We start from the raw sequence: 16,005 nt of genomic DNA on the forward strand, positions 1-16,005 counted from the left end.
TGGTCTGTTCATATTGATTTGAAAAGCCTTTGTAGAATTTTTCATGTGATCTTGCTATTCTTAAATTATGAGCAATAATTAGTTAATATTTAAATAATTCATATTTGTAAACACAGGCAATGGAGGCATATTTCTTTAGATGGTGACTTGTCTTCTATATGGGAGAGAGTCAACTCTATATATAAATGTTTCAAGGAAGACCAATCATGCTCAAAATAACATAATCAGGCTGATGACAAAGAACTATGAAGAAAAAGGTACTCATGTCCCAGTGTTCCCTATGGAGAAGTTATCTGCCATTCTTGAAGAAAGTGTATATGACAAGTGTATGCATGTGAAAACTAGCATGGGCAACAGAGTGCCTTTTAAAGCTCTACCACATTTAATGAATCTCTTCCACTTTTAGGATGTAGGATGGTAAACAATATAGCAATTCAAGAGGTGGGAGTGGAAGGTGCCATGCATCTAACTGTTGTGTCCACTTGACTACAGCCTGCCTTTCCTTTCCATCGCCCCACCATTCTTCAAACATGAGGACAAGAAATGCATGATCTGTTTTTCTATTATGATACTCTGTGGGCAATGAATGACAATATTAACAACTAATTTTAAAAAGTCCAAAGAATTAAAAGGCATCTCAAAATTTAGTAAGTTTTTTAGTCACACAAAATTGCTATACTCTGTTGAAAAATATAACTGCTATTCATACCGTCCATATTCTTCAGTCCAGTTATAGATATTTCTCGTAAGTTTAATCCATTCCTCAGGGTTGAATACAATCTCTGAAGGAACTAATTTGTCACAAGAACCCCATGGCCAAAGTGAATAGTTCTTTTTCCAGGTTGGGTCACCTTCATGAATTCCTATGCAAACAAATGTTTCTTTTCTATTGAAAACATTAGAATAGAAAAAAAAAACATATTTAAATATATTTTTAACTTAAAGTTCTAAATGTTAACTAAATGTAACTCAAACGGTCATTTTTAACTCCTTAAACCTTAGTTACCAATAAATCACTTGTGAGCATTTAAGTTTATTTAAATATTTCTCAGATAGACTGTTGGATATTTATATTAATGTGAAAAATCTGTTTGGGGGCCTTGGGCAAAGCAAATGATAAAACCTACCTGATCGTAATATTATAATAAATCACTTGCAGACAAGCATTATTATAATGAAAACTTCTGTGGTCCTGTCTCAAGTGTAAACATACATATTATTTGCTATCTTCTTTCACTTTACGTGGAAACACAAGTCTTCATTTGTGTTCCTACTTAGAAGTAATCTCTCCTTCCTCAAATGTCCATCACATTTTTCCCTCTTTTATCATTACTGTGTTACATTTATTATTTGCATTTATAAACCTTTCTGAGTAGACCAGAAGCATCTCGAGGATAGGCTATCTTTGAATTAACTGAATTCCACATAGCATGATGCATAGCTAATACATAGCTAATAAAATTGTTGAATAAAATTCGATCCGAATAACAATTGGGAACTTCAAATCCTATAAAAATTTGTAATAGAAATTATTTAAATAAGCTTGGATTTAAAAGCATTGTAATTAAAGAGCTCTATACCAAGTTGTGCTATATGCCTTAAAAGCTATTACTAAGTAGGAAAAAAAAAAAAAGGAGCATAGTAGAAGAAATTACTTGAAAGTGAAAAATTCCATGAACTTTGAAACAAGATACTTCTGGCTTAGATTTTAGATTTATTCTCACCATTTAGATCTTATGATTTTAGGGAAATTACTTAACTACCGGTATTTAGTCTTTTTACCTGTAAAATGGGTATAACTCTTCCAAAAGGTGTTTAAGACATCTGATATAAAGTACAGTCTTAAAACATAAGAGTTCTGATTCTGGGGAAGACGGCACTCCACCCTATCTTTCCCACTGCACACATCTATAATTCCTGGGCAGAATATAGGGAATAGCTATCTGAAGACTCTGAAAAGAAAATGGTAGAAAGGAGCTGGGAAAGAGACCAGAATTCTAAGTTCCTCCAAATCTGCGGTGAGTTTACCTTTTTTCCCCTTCCAGTATTGCCTGGCCTGGACTCAAAGGAAGCCCGAACTCTAGAAGTACATACCAAAGGAAGCCTGAACCCTAGAAGTACATACAGTGGATAAAAAGAGCTACAATAAAAACTTTTTTCTTGCCCAAGAAGCAGGAAAGAGAACGTGTAACGGCTGGAGGCAGCAGAGACAATACCCTGGATATTTTCCTTCTTTCCTTCCCCAGGCAATACTGTACCAGCAGCAGAGGCAGCAGCTTCATGATAGCAATGGCAGCAAGGCAGGTTCCCAGAACTCTGAGGAAGGGAACACTTCTCTTTAATCAGAGGAACTGTGGTTTCAAGCATGGGGAACAAATCCCCATTGCTCTTTCTTTGCCTCTCTCTGTCCTCCGGCAGCCTGGCCCCAAATGTAGACACAGTCACAGGAATTGCATGGCAGAAAAGGGAAATTAAAGCCCCAGCTTTCTGTTCAGAGAACCAGGAAAGAAGGCTCCAGGGAGCTGGAAAGTATTGGGGTGAACAAGAAAGCAATCTCATAACATTGTGTATGAACTCCTAGTTTATCTCTGAGCATAGCATGCATGGATCTGACCCTAAATGAAATCTGAGAAGTAAGCAACAGGACAGACTACCACCCAGGTCCCAGACTGGGTACTGAGTATCACACACAAGGACTGATCCAGATAGATGGCACTGCAAATGCTTTGAAAACAGAACTGACATTGAAACTACAGTTCAGAGAAGACGGGTCAGAATTTGCAGCCTGAGATTAACCTGGCTGATGTCCTGTTCAACAACAACAAAAAACCAACATTCTCTTTAGGATTTAAATAAGACCCAAATATTCAAAATGTTCAGGATGCTGTCCAAAATTACTCAGCGCATGAATAACTAGGAAAATCTTACAAAAGAAAATACAGTCAATAGATATCAGTTCCAAAATGACATAGATGCTAGAATTGTCAGACAAAGTCTTTAAGATAGCTGTTATAACCATGCACCAAGAAGGGCAAATACTCTTGAAATGAATGAAAAGATAAAAAAACAAGACCCAAGTATATGATATCTATAAGAAACTCACTTTAAATATGATATAGGTGGTTAACAGCAAAAGGATAAAAAACAATATACCATGAAAACACTAATCAAATTAAAACCAATCAAAAACCCCAGAAAGATTTTTTTTTGGTAAATACAGAGAAAGGTATAAATGCAATTCAATGAAGAAAGGATAATGTTTTCAACAAATGACATTAGGACAACATGACATTCATATACAAAAACAAAACAAAACAAAACCTTGTCCAATCTCCCCCTCCTTTACAAAGGTAAAACTATAGTAATGGAGAAAAGAGCAGTGGTCGCGAGGCTTAGGGCTTTGGGGACAATATGACTACAAAGTGGTAGCACATAGGAGTTCTGGAGGTCACGGATCTTTTCTGTATTCTGATTGTTGCCAGGGTTACACAAATATATATGTGTGTTATAATTCATAGAACTGTACATCAAAAAAGGTAAACTTTACTACATGTTAGAAATAAAATAATAGGTGTTCAATAAAGAATAGATTTCTTCTTTTTAAAAAGTACCAATTTAGAGAGCTTTCATATGATGCTGATGGTCCAATGCTTTGGGGTAAAAAAGATCAAGTGCCTTTCAATTGTTCATGTTTTTTGACTTAAATTCTCCGAATTAATAATTCAAATTTCTATGTCCTCTATAAGAAAACTATAGACACAAATGCATTTGTTGTAGCCTACAATTTTATGATAGTTAAAAAGATATCATATGAAGTATCTACAATAGTTCAATTCTCCTATTAAATTACAGTACACGTATCTACTAAAAATATTTACAAAGGGGTTGTAAAGACACTAAGAAAATGGTTTTGATAGTCATTGAAAAAATAGGATTCTTCCATATCATGCTTATGACTTTGTAAAAATATGCATTTTTGATGTATTTGCTATTTCTGAGGGATAGGACCATACTTTTTCTAGTTTAAAATTTTTTCTTATTCTGCAATGAACATATACTATTTTTTAAACTAAAAACTATATTTTAATAACTGACACCAATAAACTACTTATCCTATGACCTTGGTTAATCAAAAATATTAACAAAAAATCCATGGGCCAGAATGTTTATCACCATGCTGTATTATAATAGCAAAAGTCTAGAAAAAATAATGTACAAAAAATAGAATATTTGTTAAGTTAACATGAATCTATATGAGAATATTATATAGACAAAAAATGATGGTAATGAAGACCTTTTATTGAGTACATGAGGAAATGCTCATGATATGATATTAGGTAGAAAAAAAAAAAAACTGGACAGAAAGCTCAATATTATCCCAGCTATGTAAAGTCTAGTATAGTTGTATGTGTATGTGTATATAAATAAATAATTTGTTAAAAATGAATGGAATCCAAAAAGTTTACTAAAATGTTAGCAGTGGTTGTCCTTGAAAGACAGACGATACTGATGTTGACTTATCTGTGTTGTCTAGCGTTTTTACAAGGAGCATGCAATAGTTTTGTAATGAGAAAATGCCTCATCCATACCTATAGGATAAATCCCTTCACCACCTGGGCCCTGCCATCCCTCCACTCACCCTCTCACCTAGCCCTCTAAGCCCTGAGCTTCAAACACCCCCAGTTTCCCCAGAGCTCAGCAGGCCCTGTCCATGACTTTGCACATGCACGTCCCTTGAGTCAGCCTTCTCCCACCCCCTTGACAAATTCCTACTTAGCCTTTAAGTCTCCAACTTTTTGTCCATACTAACATTATTACACTTACCAGATGATACTATATCTGTTTCATAGTTAAGATACTACCTGAAACCCTCTTCAAAAGACTGTAACACCAGGAATCGTGTCCATGCAGCTGTGGCTAGTATAGTCGTTTGGACACGCTGGACACCCAACATTTACTAAATAAATGTTGAAAGAATGCCCCTAGGCAGAAGTAATTGCTCCTCACCCATGCTCTAAGAATGCTTGGCTAATATTATCAATTAAGTCACTCATTCATTAGACACGTATTGAACATTTACTGTGTCTCACACTTTATAAAGCTTTGCTAATATAGAGCTTATCCCATCATATGGCCAGCTGTACTCATGTCTATGTATATATGCAACTAGATTGCAGTCTACTTAAATTTGGAACTGAGTCTCATTATATTGCCAAGACCTAATATAAGCTGGAACATGGTAGATTCAATAAATGTTTGTGAGATTGAATTAGATACAATTCGCCAAAAAAAAAAAAAAAATGCTTATTTGAAGATGTTAACAGTTCTTAATATTTTATTCCAAAACAATTAAATGTTACTCTCACAGCACATTTATACCCACAACCGTCGTATTACTTCATGAACCACAGTAAGCTTCAGGCTCTGAACACCAAAAGTATCATATTATTATGTTCTTAGTAAGGGATAATTTAACTTTGCAATTTACAAAGACTTTCTGAAGTCCCTTTTCTAAGAGAATAGAAATTAGGAAATAAGTGTTTCTTCTTCACACTCTGGACCATCCCAAGCATTTCAAAGATAGGAGAGATGTTCAACAGCCACTGGAGGAGTTATTTATTCTTGACCTTAACTATGAATAATTTTATGTTCTCAAGTACAGAATTCACAATTCTCATGTTATCTCAGCCACTATAACTGTAGGTGTTTTTCTTATGTATAAAAATGCCTTATCCTTTATAAAAGAATCCTTAAGCTATTTTTATATAGTTATTATTCCTGAAAAACATTTCCTTTACACTTAAAAGGGGGCCATGGTGTTGATCGGGGGAAACTATAATTGCTTGCGATCCACCTGCAATGATTACAAGTAGGCAGGCACATCTCCAATTCCTCCGAATTGTACTAAGATCTTATTTGTTATTCTTGCTAATCTGTCTTTATTTTTCCTTTACCCAGAACAATAACATTTATTTCTGCCTGGCCTCATTTATGCACAGATATTCAATTTAATTACAAAGATAATCTCACCGGTGACAGGAAAATAGGTGTAGAAAATTGGTCTTTGGATGAAGCACAGCTGTTACATAAACAATTTTAGAACAGCTTAAGATTTCAGAAAAGCTATTATATAAAAAGAATGCTTACTGTTTATTTATTTCAAGAAAATGATAAAGATTAAATGTGACCATTCCACTAGGTAATATTCCTTCCACAGGATTCCATCGGTTCCCAGGAAAGTTGACACCTGGTAAATGCTTTGCCATCTTGGGTAAATACCACTCATAAGTCATCATCTGCCAGAAAAATAACATATGATGTCATACTTTTAATATACTTCTTTAAAAAATCTCAAGTTTAGCAAGTAAAGCAAAAAGAATCCTAAAATATGGATATACTGATTAAATATAAACATAATCGAAAATAACTTACAAGCACAATCGAGGTATGAGGTACTGACTACTCTTCTAACGACTTAAACTTGGATTTCATGTCTTAAGTTACAACCGTTATCGGTAAGATTAGCATCTAGTTTCGTTTTGTCTTCATGCATTTGATGGACTACCCAGAATGCCCTTCCCCCATTCTTATACTCAGAGAATGTGTACTCAAACTTTCAGAACCAGCTTAAACATCATTTCCTCCATGAGGTCCTCCCCAGTTTCCATAACAGAATGAGATACTCCTGGACATTTGCAGCTCGTGGCCTATTTCTCACTAGCCTGCGAGCTCCTAGAGGGAAAGGACTGTATCTTCTCATCATTGTGCCTGTGCACCTAGCACACTATCTGGCATAGAACAGTTCTCAAATTACGTTTGCCGAAGTTGAAGACACCTACAGAAAAGATGCCCCAGACTGCTGACATCATTGAACTGCTTGTATTATCAATCCTAAAACCAACTATCTCCAGACTACTTGTTATGAGATTAAAAATTCCACTTTAAGTTATTCTTAGTCAGGTATTTTGTTTCTTGTATTCATAAGCAATCTAATTTATGTGATATTTCCATTTTATAAATAAGGAAAATCATTAGCCCATGTCATACATCCAAGAAGTGACAGGATGAGGACTTGAATTTAGTTCTGATTAACTTTGAAATCCATGCTTCTCAACTGTATCAGTTGCCATCCCAAAGAGAATTTATAATCATACTGTGATAACTTATTATCAACAAATAACCTAGCTTTTGTCAGAAGCTAGACTGAAGATCAAATTGATCAATTAGTATACTTGCTATAAATGCAAACTGCTTATAAAAAGGTATAATTTGCAAATTGCCCAATATTTGCAAATATGTTTATACAGTATTCTCCAAAAAAGTTCTAATTATTCTTTAATTCAACAAAATTTATTAAATAAGTTTTGTACCTAATAATTTACTCAACCAAACTAATCACAGTATTTTTTTAAGATTAAGAATTTCTCTTTTCCCGATGACTGCTCTAAAAACATATTCCCTTTTAAGTATTTATGTTTTAAATGACCTTATAGTTGAAATATATTTTCTCAGTTCTACAAGATTGTTTTAATAGACCTCAAAATTGTTCAAGTCCTCTCCAAACATATTTTTTTTCATAAGATCAAAGTTTACATAAAAATTCCATAGCAGAATTGGGGTTAGTAATTTCTATTTTGAGTGAAATACTTACTTACCTGTAGTATGACTTATTTTATATTCAGCCTAATTTATTTTAATCCCTGGACCAGTGGGCAGTATTAATGTGAATGTAAAATAACAATTTAAAAATAAATTTACAATATTTTCATGGTTTGTTATGTGAACTAAAGACCAAGGATATTATTTAAATCTAACATGAAACATATTAATTCTTAAAACATTTAGTTTAAATAATGAGGCAATTCATGACTTATACTATTAATTAAAATAAAAGAATGTGACATATAGTCTACTTAAGAGTGATCATGATAGCTGTACCTATCCACTGTTAAAAAAAACTTTTTTAAAAACATGTTTTTAAATGATTACAGTCATTATATACTAAGTATATTTTTTTCATATACTTACTTCCTGATCCACTAATGAAATATCTGGCCTCAATCCCTCACAATAATGCATGTAACGGAGAGAATTTCCTGGCAAATCTCCTCTGAGTAATATAATTGCATCATGAGGCATGGAGGCTAGAAGGTTCTTTGCAAATTTATCAATCACATAGTTGGTCCTTTGGTCACAAATGCTAAATAAATGAATCAAAAACACATTAAAATACAACACATTGCTTCAGTTTTAATAAGACTGGGCTTATTTTCCACCCCATTCTTTTCCCATCACACAATTTACATTTAGTGTTTCAAAGTATTCTAATTTATATTTTCTAAAAACATGCTTATATTTGAAAAGAGAACACTATCACTTAAAAAAAGAAGAAACTAATTGTGCAATTGAGAAAAAATCAGTATACCGCTTCACTTCTAGAATTTATAATTATTTCCATTAAAAGAGAATCAGTGCTCAAGGATAAGTCTTTTTTTCCTCAAAGTATATCCATCCAGTTTCACTAAAAAGAAGTAAGGTGTCTGATTCCACTTGGAATTAAGGTAATCTCATGTTAATTCCATTTAGTCTAAAGGAATATTTAGAAATGCAACAACAAATCTGTCAATTTCTGGCATAAATTGGGATGGCATTTGTCTGACTCTCTTGCAGGCAAGGTCCATCCTTTCTACCACTTCCCTGAACCACAGCCTCCCTGCTGCGTTCCTCTCTCCCTTCTACACTGAGAAATCACTAGGGAATGAGACCCATGAGAAGGGAGGGAAGGAATAAATAGATGGTTGAGTTGTTTACTTCTCTCCAGGCATTATTTGTCACTGCCAACAACAGCAGTACCACTCCTTTCAATAGTGAAGTGGATGTTCTAACTTCAAAGAAAAACTGGCATGAATTCTGAGTGCTTCCCATGAAAAAAGAAAAAGACTACAAGAGTAAAAGAATCAAAAGAACTGAATAAGCAACGTCCTTCCTGTTATTATCAGGTCCATTACATTTAATGGTACTGAGAAACACAGCCTCACTGGGTTAGTATCACAAAGCAAATAAACACTTCCAGGAACAAAATATTATCCTCGCCTTTGTAACTGATGTAACTCTTGCCTCTTATGATTCCCTATTTTGCAGGGTGATGCCTCACATTTCACCACCCAGCAAAGTTGCCATCTACTCCATTCACCTGGGGCAAATAAAAGAATTAACACAAAACAAAACCACCCAGCCTGTGCTGGCATCACTAGTGCTGAACCTGGACTGCCCTAAAGAACCAAGCCAGGAGAAGACTGGGATTTGAAAAAAGATACTTCTCCAAAGAGAATACAAGGCTAACAGACATGTGAAAAGAAGTTCAAGGTCGCTAATCATCAGAGAAATGCAAGTTAAAACCACAATGAGTCCTCGCAACTGTTAGAACGGCTATCATAAATAAATCAAAAACAACAAATGTTGGTGAAGATGCAGAAAAAAGAGAACCCTTTTACGTTGGTGGGACTGCAAATTAGTACAGCTGCTATGGAAAACAGTCTGGAGGTTTCTCAAAAAATTAAAAATGAATATACCTTTTGACTTGGCAATTGCCTTTCTGGACATTTTATCCAAAGAAAACCAAAACAATAATTTGTAAAGATCTATGCACCCCAATATTCATGGCAGCACAACTTACAATAGCGAAGATATGGAAGCAACCTAAATGCCCATCGACAATTGGATAAAGACAGTTATGGTTAAGATGGACCTAGAGGTTATTATGCTGAGTGAAAAAAGTCAGACAGAGAAAGATAAATACCATACGATTTCACTTATATGTGGAATCTAAGGAACAAAAAGAACAAACTAATCAAAAACAGACTCACAAATATAGTGGACAATTTGGTGATGGACAGAGCAGAGGAGGGTTAGGGGGCTGGGAGAATGGGGTGAAGGGTTAAAGAAGTACAAATTAGTAGTTGATAGTTGGTCACGTTGATGGGGAGCACAGCATTAGGAAATGCAGTTAGCATTATTATTATGGCTAAGTGGAGAGCCAGGGGCAGGAGGGAGCAATTGGGGGGATCATTTTATGAACTACATAGATGTCTAACCAATTTACTGTATACTGGAAACTAATTTAAATAAATTAATTTTTAAAAAGGGTTGGGAACACACACACTGTGGTCTTGGCAAACGCTTCTTGAGCTAGCTATGGATTTGGGTCTGAGGATGCCACCAGGCCTCCAGTGATGCAGCCTTCCTAACCCTGGTTCTACCCCAGTATTAGAAAGAACACTGGTTCTCCACAGTTAAGATGAAAGAGGACATTTAACCTTTAAAATACCAATCAAATCTCATTATAATAAAACTTCAATGGCCTCTTCTACTTCTGTAATGTTTACTCAATACTGCTGGAAATAAACTAATATCTAAAACTTGGATATCTTTTATGTTAGACTGAGATTTTCATTAGAATGATTATTAAACAGATTTTGAAAAATGCATAAAATAGTAATAATGCCTAAGGGTTAAGAAAATTTTAGAACCTTAATTATTTCAAAATAATTAATATTTACTACTGCAGAATAAACTAGATAAGGACTAGGTACTTCTCAAAAGATAAAACCTTTGAAACATAGAGTGAATTACTTTAGGGCATACAAAAAAGCCAAAATGTGATTACTCTCCATCTACCTGGTATTTTAAATCATGGAAATTTTCTGATACTCCAGATTCTACAAGGTATTCTGTCTTCTAAGGTCCTTACAGGAAAAAATACAAAGAGTTTACTGTTACCACGTGACCCTGTTGCACGCCTTGAACGATGCATCACTCATGCAGGGACTGTGGTTCAAAGTTTCAGAACCACGTGCTCAGACCAAGCTGTCTCACTTTGAAAACCAGTGGAAGTTAAGGATAAAGTCCAAGAATCTGAATATCCAAATGTCTCTGGCTTGAGTGCTACTTGTCATAAAAATAACCATGTGTTACCTGTAATTAGAATATATTTGGTAAATTACAAAAAGAGTTGCTGAAAGCCATTCCAGACACTGAAGCCCACTGGTGTTCAGCACTCGGTTACTCTCAGAAACAAGTGCAGCCAAGCCGATGCCAGCGAGGACAGCCACCACCGCGTTGCTCTGCATCCAGAACCGTTCTACCTGTGAAAGAGGCATACAACAGTACAACCAGTCGACTGGTTTAGGCAATCTTACTTAATTATTTAAAAAATATATTGCATACACCTAGTTGCTTATGCCCGCTGTCATTCAGGTCTTATTGACTGACTTCCCCAATTCAACTCCATATTATTTTTCCATTTTCAAACATTCCTCCTTCCCAGTTTGACTTGTGAATCTCCCTTTTTGGACCCACACATTCTTTTCAATATTATGGACTTCATCTTGAACTCCTACAATATGCAAGGTGGAAGAGGAGGAGAGATGCTTTCTCTTTACTCCTGATGTCTTCTTCCACGTGAAGTTCCCTTGGTGTAACGGCCTGGCCTCTCTCTACCATCTCATTTATTTCTTCTTGTAGGATTGTAGGGACTGAGCTGACTGGGAGTTAGGGAGCTGGGACTGGGCCTGCATAGCCCTCTCCTTTCCTCTTGGAAGTGAACTGCCCACAGGAAGCACTTGTCCAAGTGCAGTCTCTACCCTGTGGCACCAGCAGAGTAGGAGCGGGGTAGCGGGGTGGGGGAGAAGCCCACCCTGTGCAGCACTGTCTGTGACTAGTAGGTAGGTCTGCCTACTCCAGGATGCAGTGTGAGGAAGACCCTTGCCCTCAGATATAAACCACATTCTCTATGCTCAGGGTCATCAGTAAGAAAAGTGATTCTCCCACCTACTGTACTGGTCTATCTTATTTCTCAATTGATTCAGAACTCAGGTGATTAAGTAGGGTATTATTTACTAGGCCTCTTGAACATACACACACAAAAACCATTGCTTTCAGCAGTTAAAAAAGAGCTATCTACATTTACAGAGCTTCTATTATAAGGAGAATCTCAGAAATGGCAGCCAGGGAAAAACAAATGTGGTTGCTCTTCTGCATAGGCCTGGACTGCTGAGGTAAAAATAAGGGAATTTGTTAGTTAAACCCCCCCTAATCACAACCCATAAATTCCAGGAGAAATGCAGTAGTACCTATACCTGCAAGCACACCCATAAAATGACTAACTTAAATCTACTTTACATTTATTTTTCTATCTAACTATTGTGTTAATCAAACATTGCATTTTTTTTTTCTCTAAAATGAGGCCTTAGCCTTACTGGTTCAATAATTTAGCTTTGATTTATAATAATGTTATGCAGTTTTAACTGTTTCTGAGATAATTTGCTCTTCTACAAGATTTATGAGGGACAAATTTGTACATTCTTCACAAACTTCTGGTCAAAGGATATATCTAAATAAAACTTACCACACCCATGAAAAGTGGTTTTGAAATATCTAAATTTGCCCTCCAAGCAAAGAACAATGAATAAATGCAAAACATTCCAGTAAAAAGCCATATTAATGATGAGTTCTGTCTGTCCCTATAAACAAATGAAAATATGTCCAGAATTATTTATGTACATGAAAATAATATGACATAGTTTTAAACTATAAAAATATTTGGAACTATAAAACTTTCCATTTTTAAAGGAACAAAAAAAATCTTTTTAAAATCTGAGTTGGAATAATCAAAATGTAGTAAAAAAACTATACTATAAATATTATTATAGACAAGTAGAAACTATGCAACAAAAGTTATAAAGTTATAAATTTGCAGAAGAAATACAAATTATTAACCTTGCTAAATTTAAGATATAATTGCCGTATATAAAACAAGAATAATTCCATGCAGCGAAATAACAAAGATTTTAAAATAAAAAACCTCAATATTGGTGAAAATGTAGTTGTTTGAGAATATATGTTAGTCTGATCAAGAAAAGTTCATTTGATAATATATATCGAGAGCCTTAAAAATATTCACATTCATTGACCCAGTAATTTCACATGTAGGCATAAGTCTTTTAGTGATAACCAGAAATGTGGGTAAAGATTTATCCATAAAAATGCTTTGGTATTACTTATAATAGTAGAAAAAGTGGGGGTTATCTACAGATCCTCAAATAGGAAAACATTTAAATTAATTCTCCTAGGTTATAGATTTTTAAATGATTTTAAGTATTTTTTATGGTATAGGAAAATATAATGTGCTCACCATATAATGTTAAGTATTAAGGAAAGAAAATTATAAACATATATACTTAAAAATACATTCAACAGACTGGAAAGTAAATGAACAAGACATTAATGGAGGTTAATAGTGCTATTTTTTTTTTAGGTTTTCTTTTATCATTGGAGATTACTTTTATCAAATAATTGCTTCTTTTGTAAAGCAACAGTAATAACTGGCTATGGGCAGAGTAAGGGATCAAACCAAAGTTTAAGACATCAAATGACTTACCAGTTAGGTTGTAATATATTTCGCAATCTTTCAAAATCATTTATTTGTAATGAGGAAAAAACTAGCTACATATTTGCTTTCATAAAAGTGATTAAAGTCATTTATTTGAAATATAAAATACTAGTGGCAATGTTCTACAATGTTCTACAATGACACATTAAAAATATTAATTTAATTAATGAACACAGGAAAAATAACAGGAAAAGGAATTATATTACTCACTTTCTTGCTAAACATATATTTGCCCAAACTGCAAGAGCTTGAATGTTAAATGACAGTTCAGTCTTCATGTTTGTTACCTGAGAACTGTAAAAGACAATCTAACTTATTGCTGGCAGAAAACAAATTTTGTTAATCCCAAATAAAACATTCTTTGTAAAATACATGTGATTATGCAACGAGTAATTTACAGGATTGGCATCAGATTTTAAAATTATTTTGTCTTCTTTCAAATTCGGGAGAAAAAGTACCACAAGAAAGAGTTGAACATTTCTTATGTAATTTAGGATAGCATCAGAACAAATAATTCTCCAGTATTTGTGATATTGATATACTGTACTGAAATTGTAAACCAATCTGTATTCTCAATTGGTTCAATAAGAAGTCATCTAAAATGGGTTTTTAAACTTGTCAGCAGTGCAAAGATGGCCTCTAGTGATTAGCAATGAAAAAGAAAATTAATTTAAATAAATCTTTTGGAGAGCCAATCATGAAGGTAAAAAGGACAAGATAAGTGATCTTCAACCATTCTTTTCTAGGTTACCTTCTTCCTTAAAAGTTTTCCTTGTTTTCTATATCTTTTGGTTCAAAAACCATTTAAGGAAGCTCCAAGAAATGTATCCTTTTTTTTCCTACAATTAAACTAAATTCTCCCATTAGCTCCGTTAACTAATTAACAAATGACCATTTTCCAAGTGTTATCTGAGTTCTAAAACAGCTCTAGCAGTCTCCAATTTTTTTAAAAAAGAAATGATTCTACATATCATCTCAAAGAACTTTCTTCTCCCTACTGGCAATTTTACTGGAGAAAATGTGATACCATAATTATGGAAACTATACAATGTGTATTTTACTAATGGAGACTCATCTGCTATGAAAAGATATCCTCACTCATTTTTAAATATACTTGAAAAATTGCCTCCTACATGAGGCCTATTTCAAGCCATTCTTCAAAAGGAATGAAGTCAGTCTTAAAATTAATTCTTGGAGATCTGTTGCTTAAATATAAGCTCTAAAACATGGTCACTGCCTAGGGTTAGACTGAATAATTTCCTTGTACAGGGTTGCAATTTAGAGATATGCATAGGGAAAGAATGTAATTTGCTTGACTGGGAAAGGGTAGATGATTAGGTTCCATCATCTTGAAGGATTTTCTAGTAAGTTAATAATGAGTTGCCTTTCTCAACACTCTTGTCCACCGAAAACAATTAAAGACTAGAAATTCTCTCAATCAAGGTGCTAGGATTATGCCTCCATTATGATTTGGTTAAACAAATTGTGCATGTGGTCATCACTTTTGACAAGTCTTTTTTCTGGGTATGTAACCTAACTGCTATTATTTCAATATAAAAGAGGCCCTTAATTTCCCAACAGATGACTTTTATGTGTAACTAATAGAAATAGATGTCTGGTCTATGATTGCTCTTGAGAGTTCTTTTGCGTTTATGTGGGATTTGTTAAAGCAAAATATACCAGTAATCCTCAGTGTGATAACAACCCCAAAAAGTAGGTGAAATGAGGCAGGGTAAAGTAAAAGCCCAGAGACATGGGCAAAGATGTTTTTTATCTTTTAAAGGGAAACTGAGCATCTTGCTACCTTGTCCCCAACAAAATAGAAAAAGGGACCACAAAAGTCTCAGTCAGACATAAAAATAGATGTATTTTAAGTCAATTGTGAAAACTATAAAGGTTATACAGAAATAATTGGTGGCAGGAAAAATATTTTTGAGATACAGTATAAAATGAAAAACAGGAGGCTAATAAATCAGTATGTATGTTACTTAATTTTAAAAACAAAAATATAAAGAATATTGGAAGAATATAGACAAAATGTTAAATGGATTAGTAATAGTGGTTACATCTGTATATTGGAATTATAGTAACTTTCATCTTCTTATTTTTGCTTATCTGTATTTGTTAAACTTTTCATAATGATCATGTATTCTTTTTTTGGAAAGTAGGAAAAAAGGTCATTTAAAAAGAAATGAAGGAAAGATGGAAAGAAGAAAGCCAGCTGGCAAGTAAGCAAGATAGAAATTGTGAGGACTTATGAACTAACTCATATATAGAGTTGAAATGTTCTCCCTATATTTTTAAAATGGTTTTCAATAGTCCTCAGACTCCAAATTAATAATTAGTTAGGAGATCAGGCTAGTATTGTAGAAAACCATTCTTCTTAATTTTATATTTTGAAAATATGAAAATATTACAGGATTGGTATGGATTTTTTTCAAGTTGCCTTATCTGTGTAGGTTTTAAAGGAAATATTAACCCATTTTTCAATGAATGCTAGTAGATATTATAGATGAAATATATTTGCTTAAGTTGGCTTTAATAAGGTTGAATGT

The 16,005-nt window shown here is 34.0% G+C and overlaps 1 protein-coding gene across 1 annotated transcript in view; it reads right to left on the minus strand.

Annotated features, from left to right (window-relative positions):
• TMEM260 (transmembrane protein 260) overlaps positions 1-16,005 on the minus strand; it is a 60,520-nt gene that overhangs the window by 12,220 nt on the left and 32,295 nt on the right. The window contains exons 8-14 of the mRNA XM_023526790.1: positions 13,661-13,758; positions 12,407-12,521; positions 10,975-11,144; positions 8,029-8,200; positions 6,148-6,296; positions 701-886; positions 378-399 (exon numbers count right to left, since the gene is read on the minus strand). Of these exons, the coding sequence (XP_023382558.1) occupies positions 378-399; positions 701-886; positions 6,148-6,296; positions 8,029-8,200; positions 10,975-11,144; positions 12,407-12,521; positions 13,661-13,758 (912 nt within the window). The remainder of the gene's footprint in view (positions 1-377; positions 400-700; positions 887-6,147; positions 6,297-8,028; positions 8,201-10,974; positions 11,145-12,406; positions 12,522-13,660; positions 13,759-16,005) is intronic.

The sequence above is a fragment of the Pteropus vampyrus genome, unplaced genomic scaffold, assembly GCF_000151845.1.
Source record: "Pteropus vampyrus isolate Shadow unplaced genomic scaffold, Pvam_2.0 Scaffold15, whole genome shotgun sequence".
Classification (NCBI taxonomy): domain Eukaryota; kingdom Metazoa; phylum Chordata; class Mammalia; order Chiroptera; family Pteropodidae; genus Pteropus; species Pteropus vampyrus.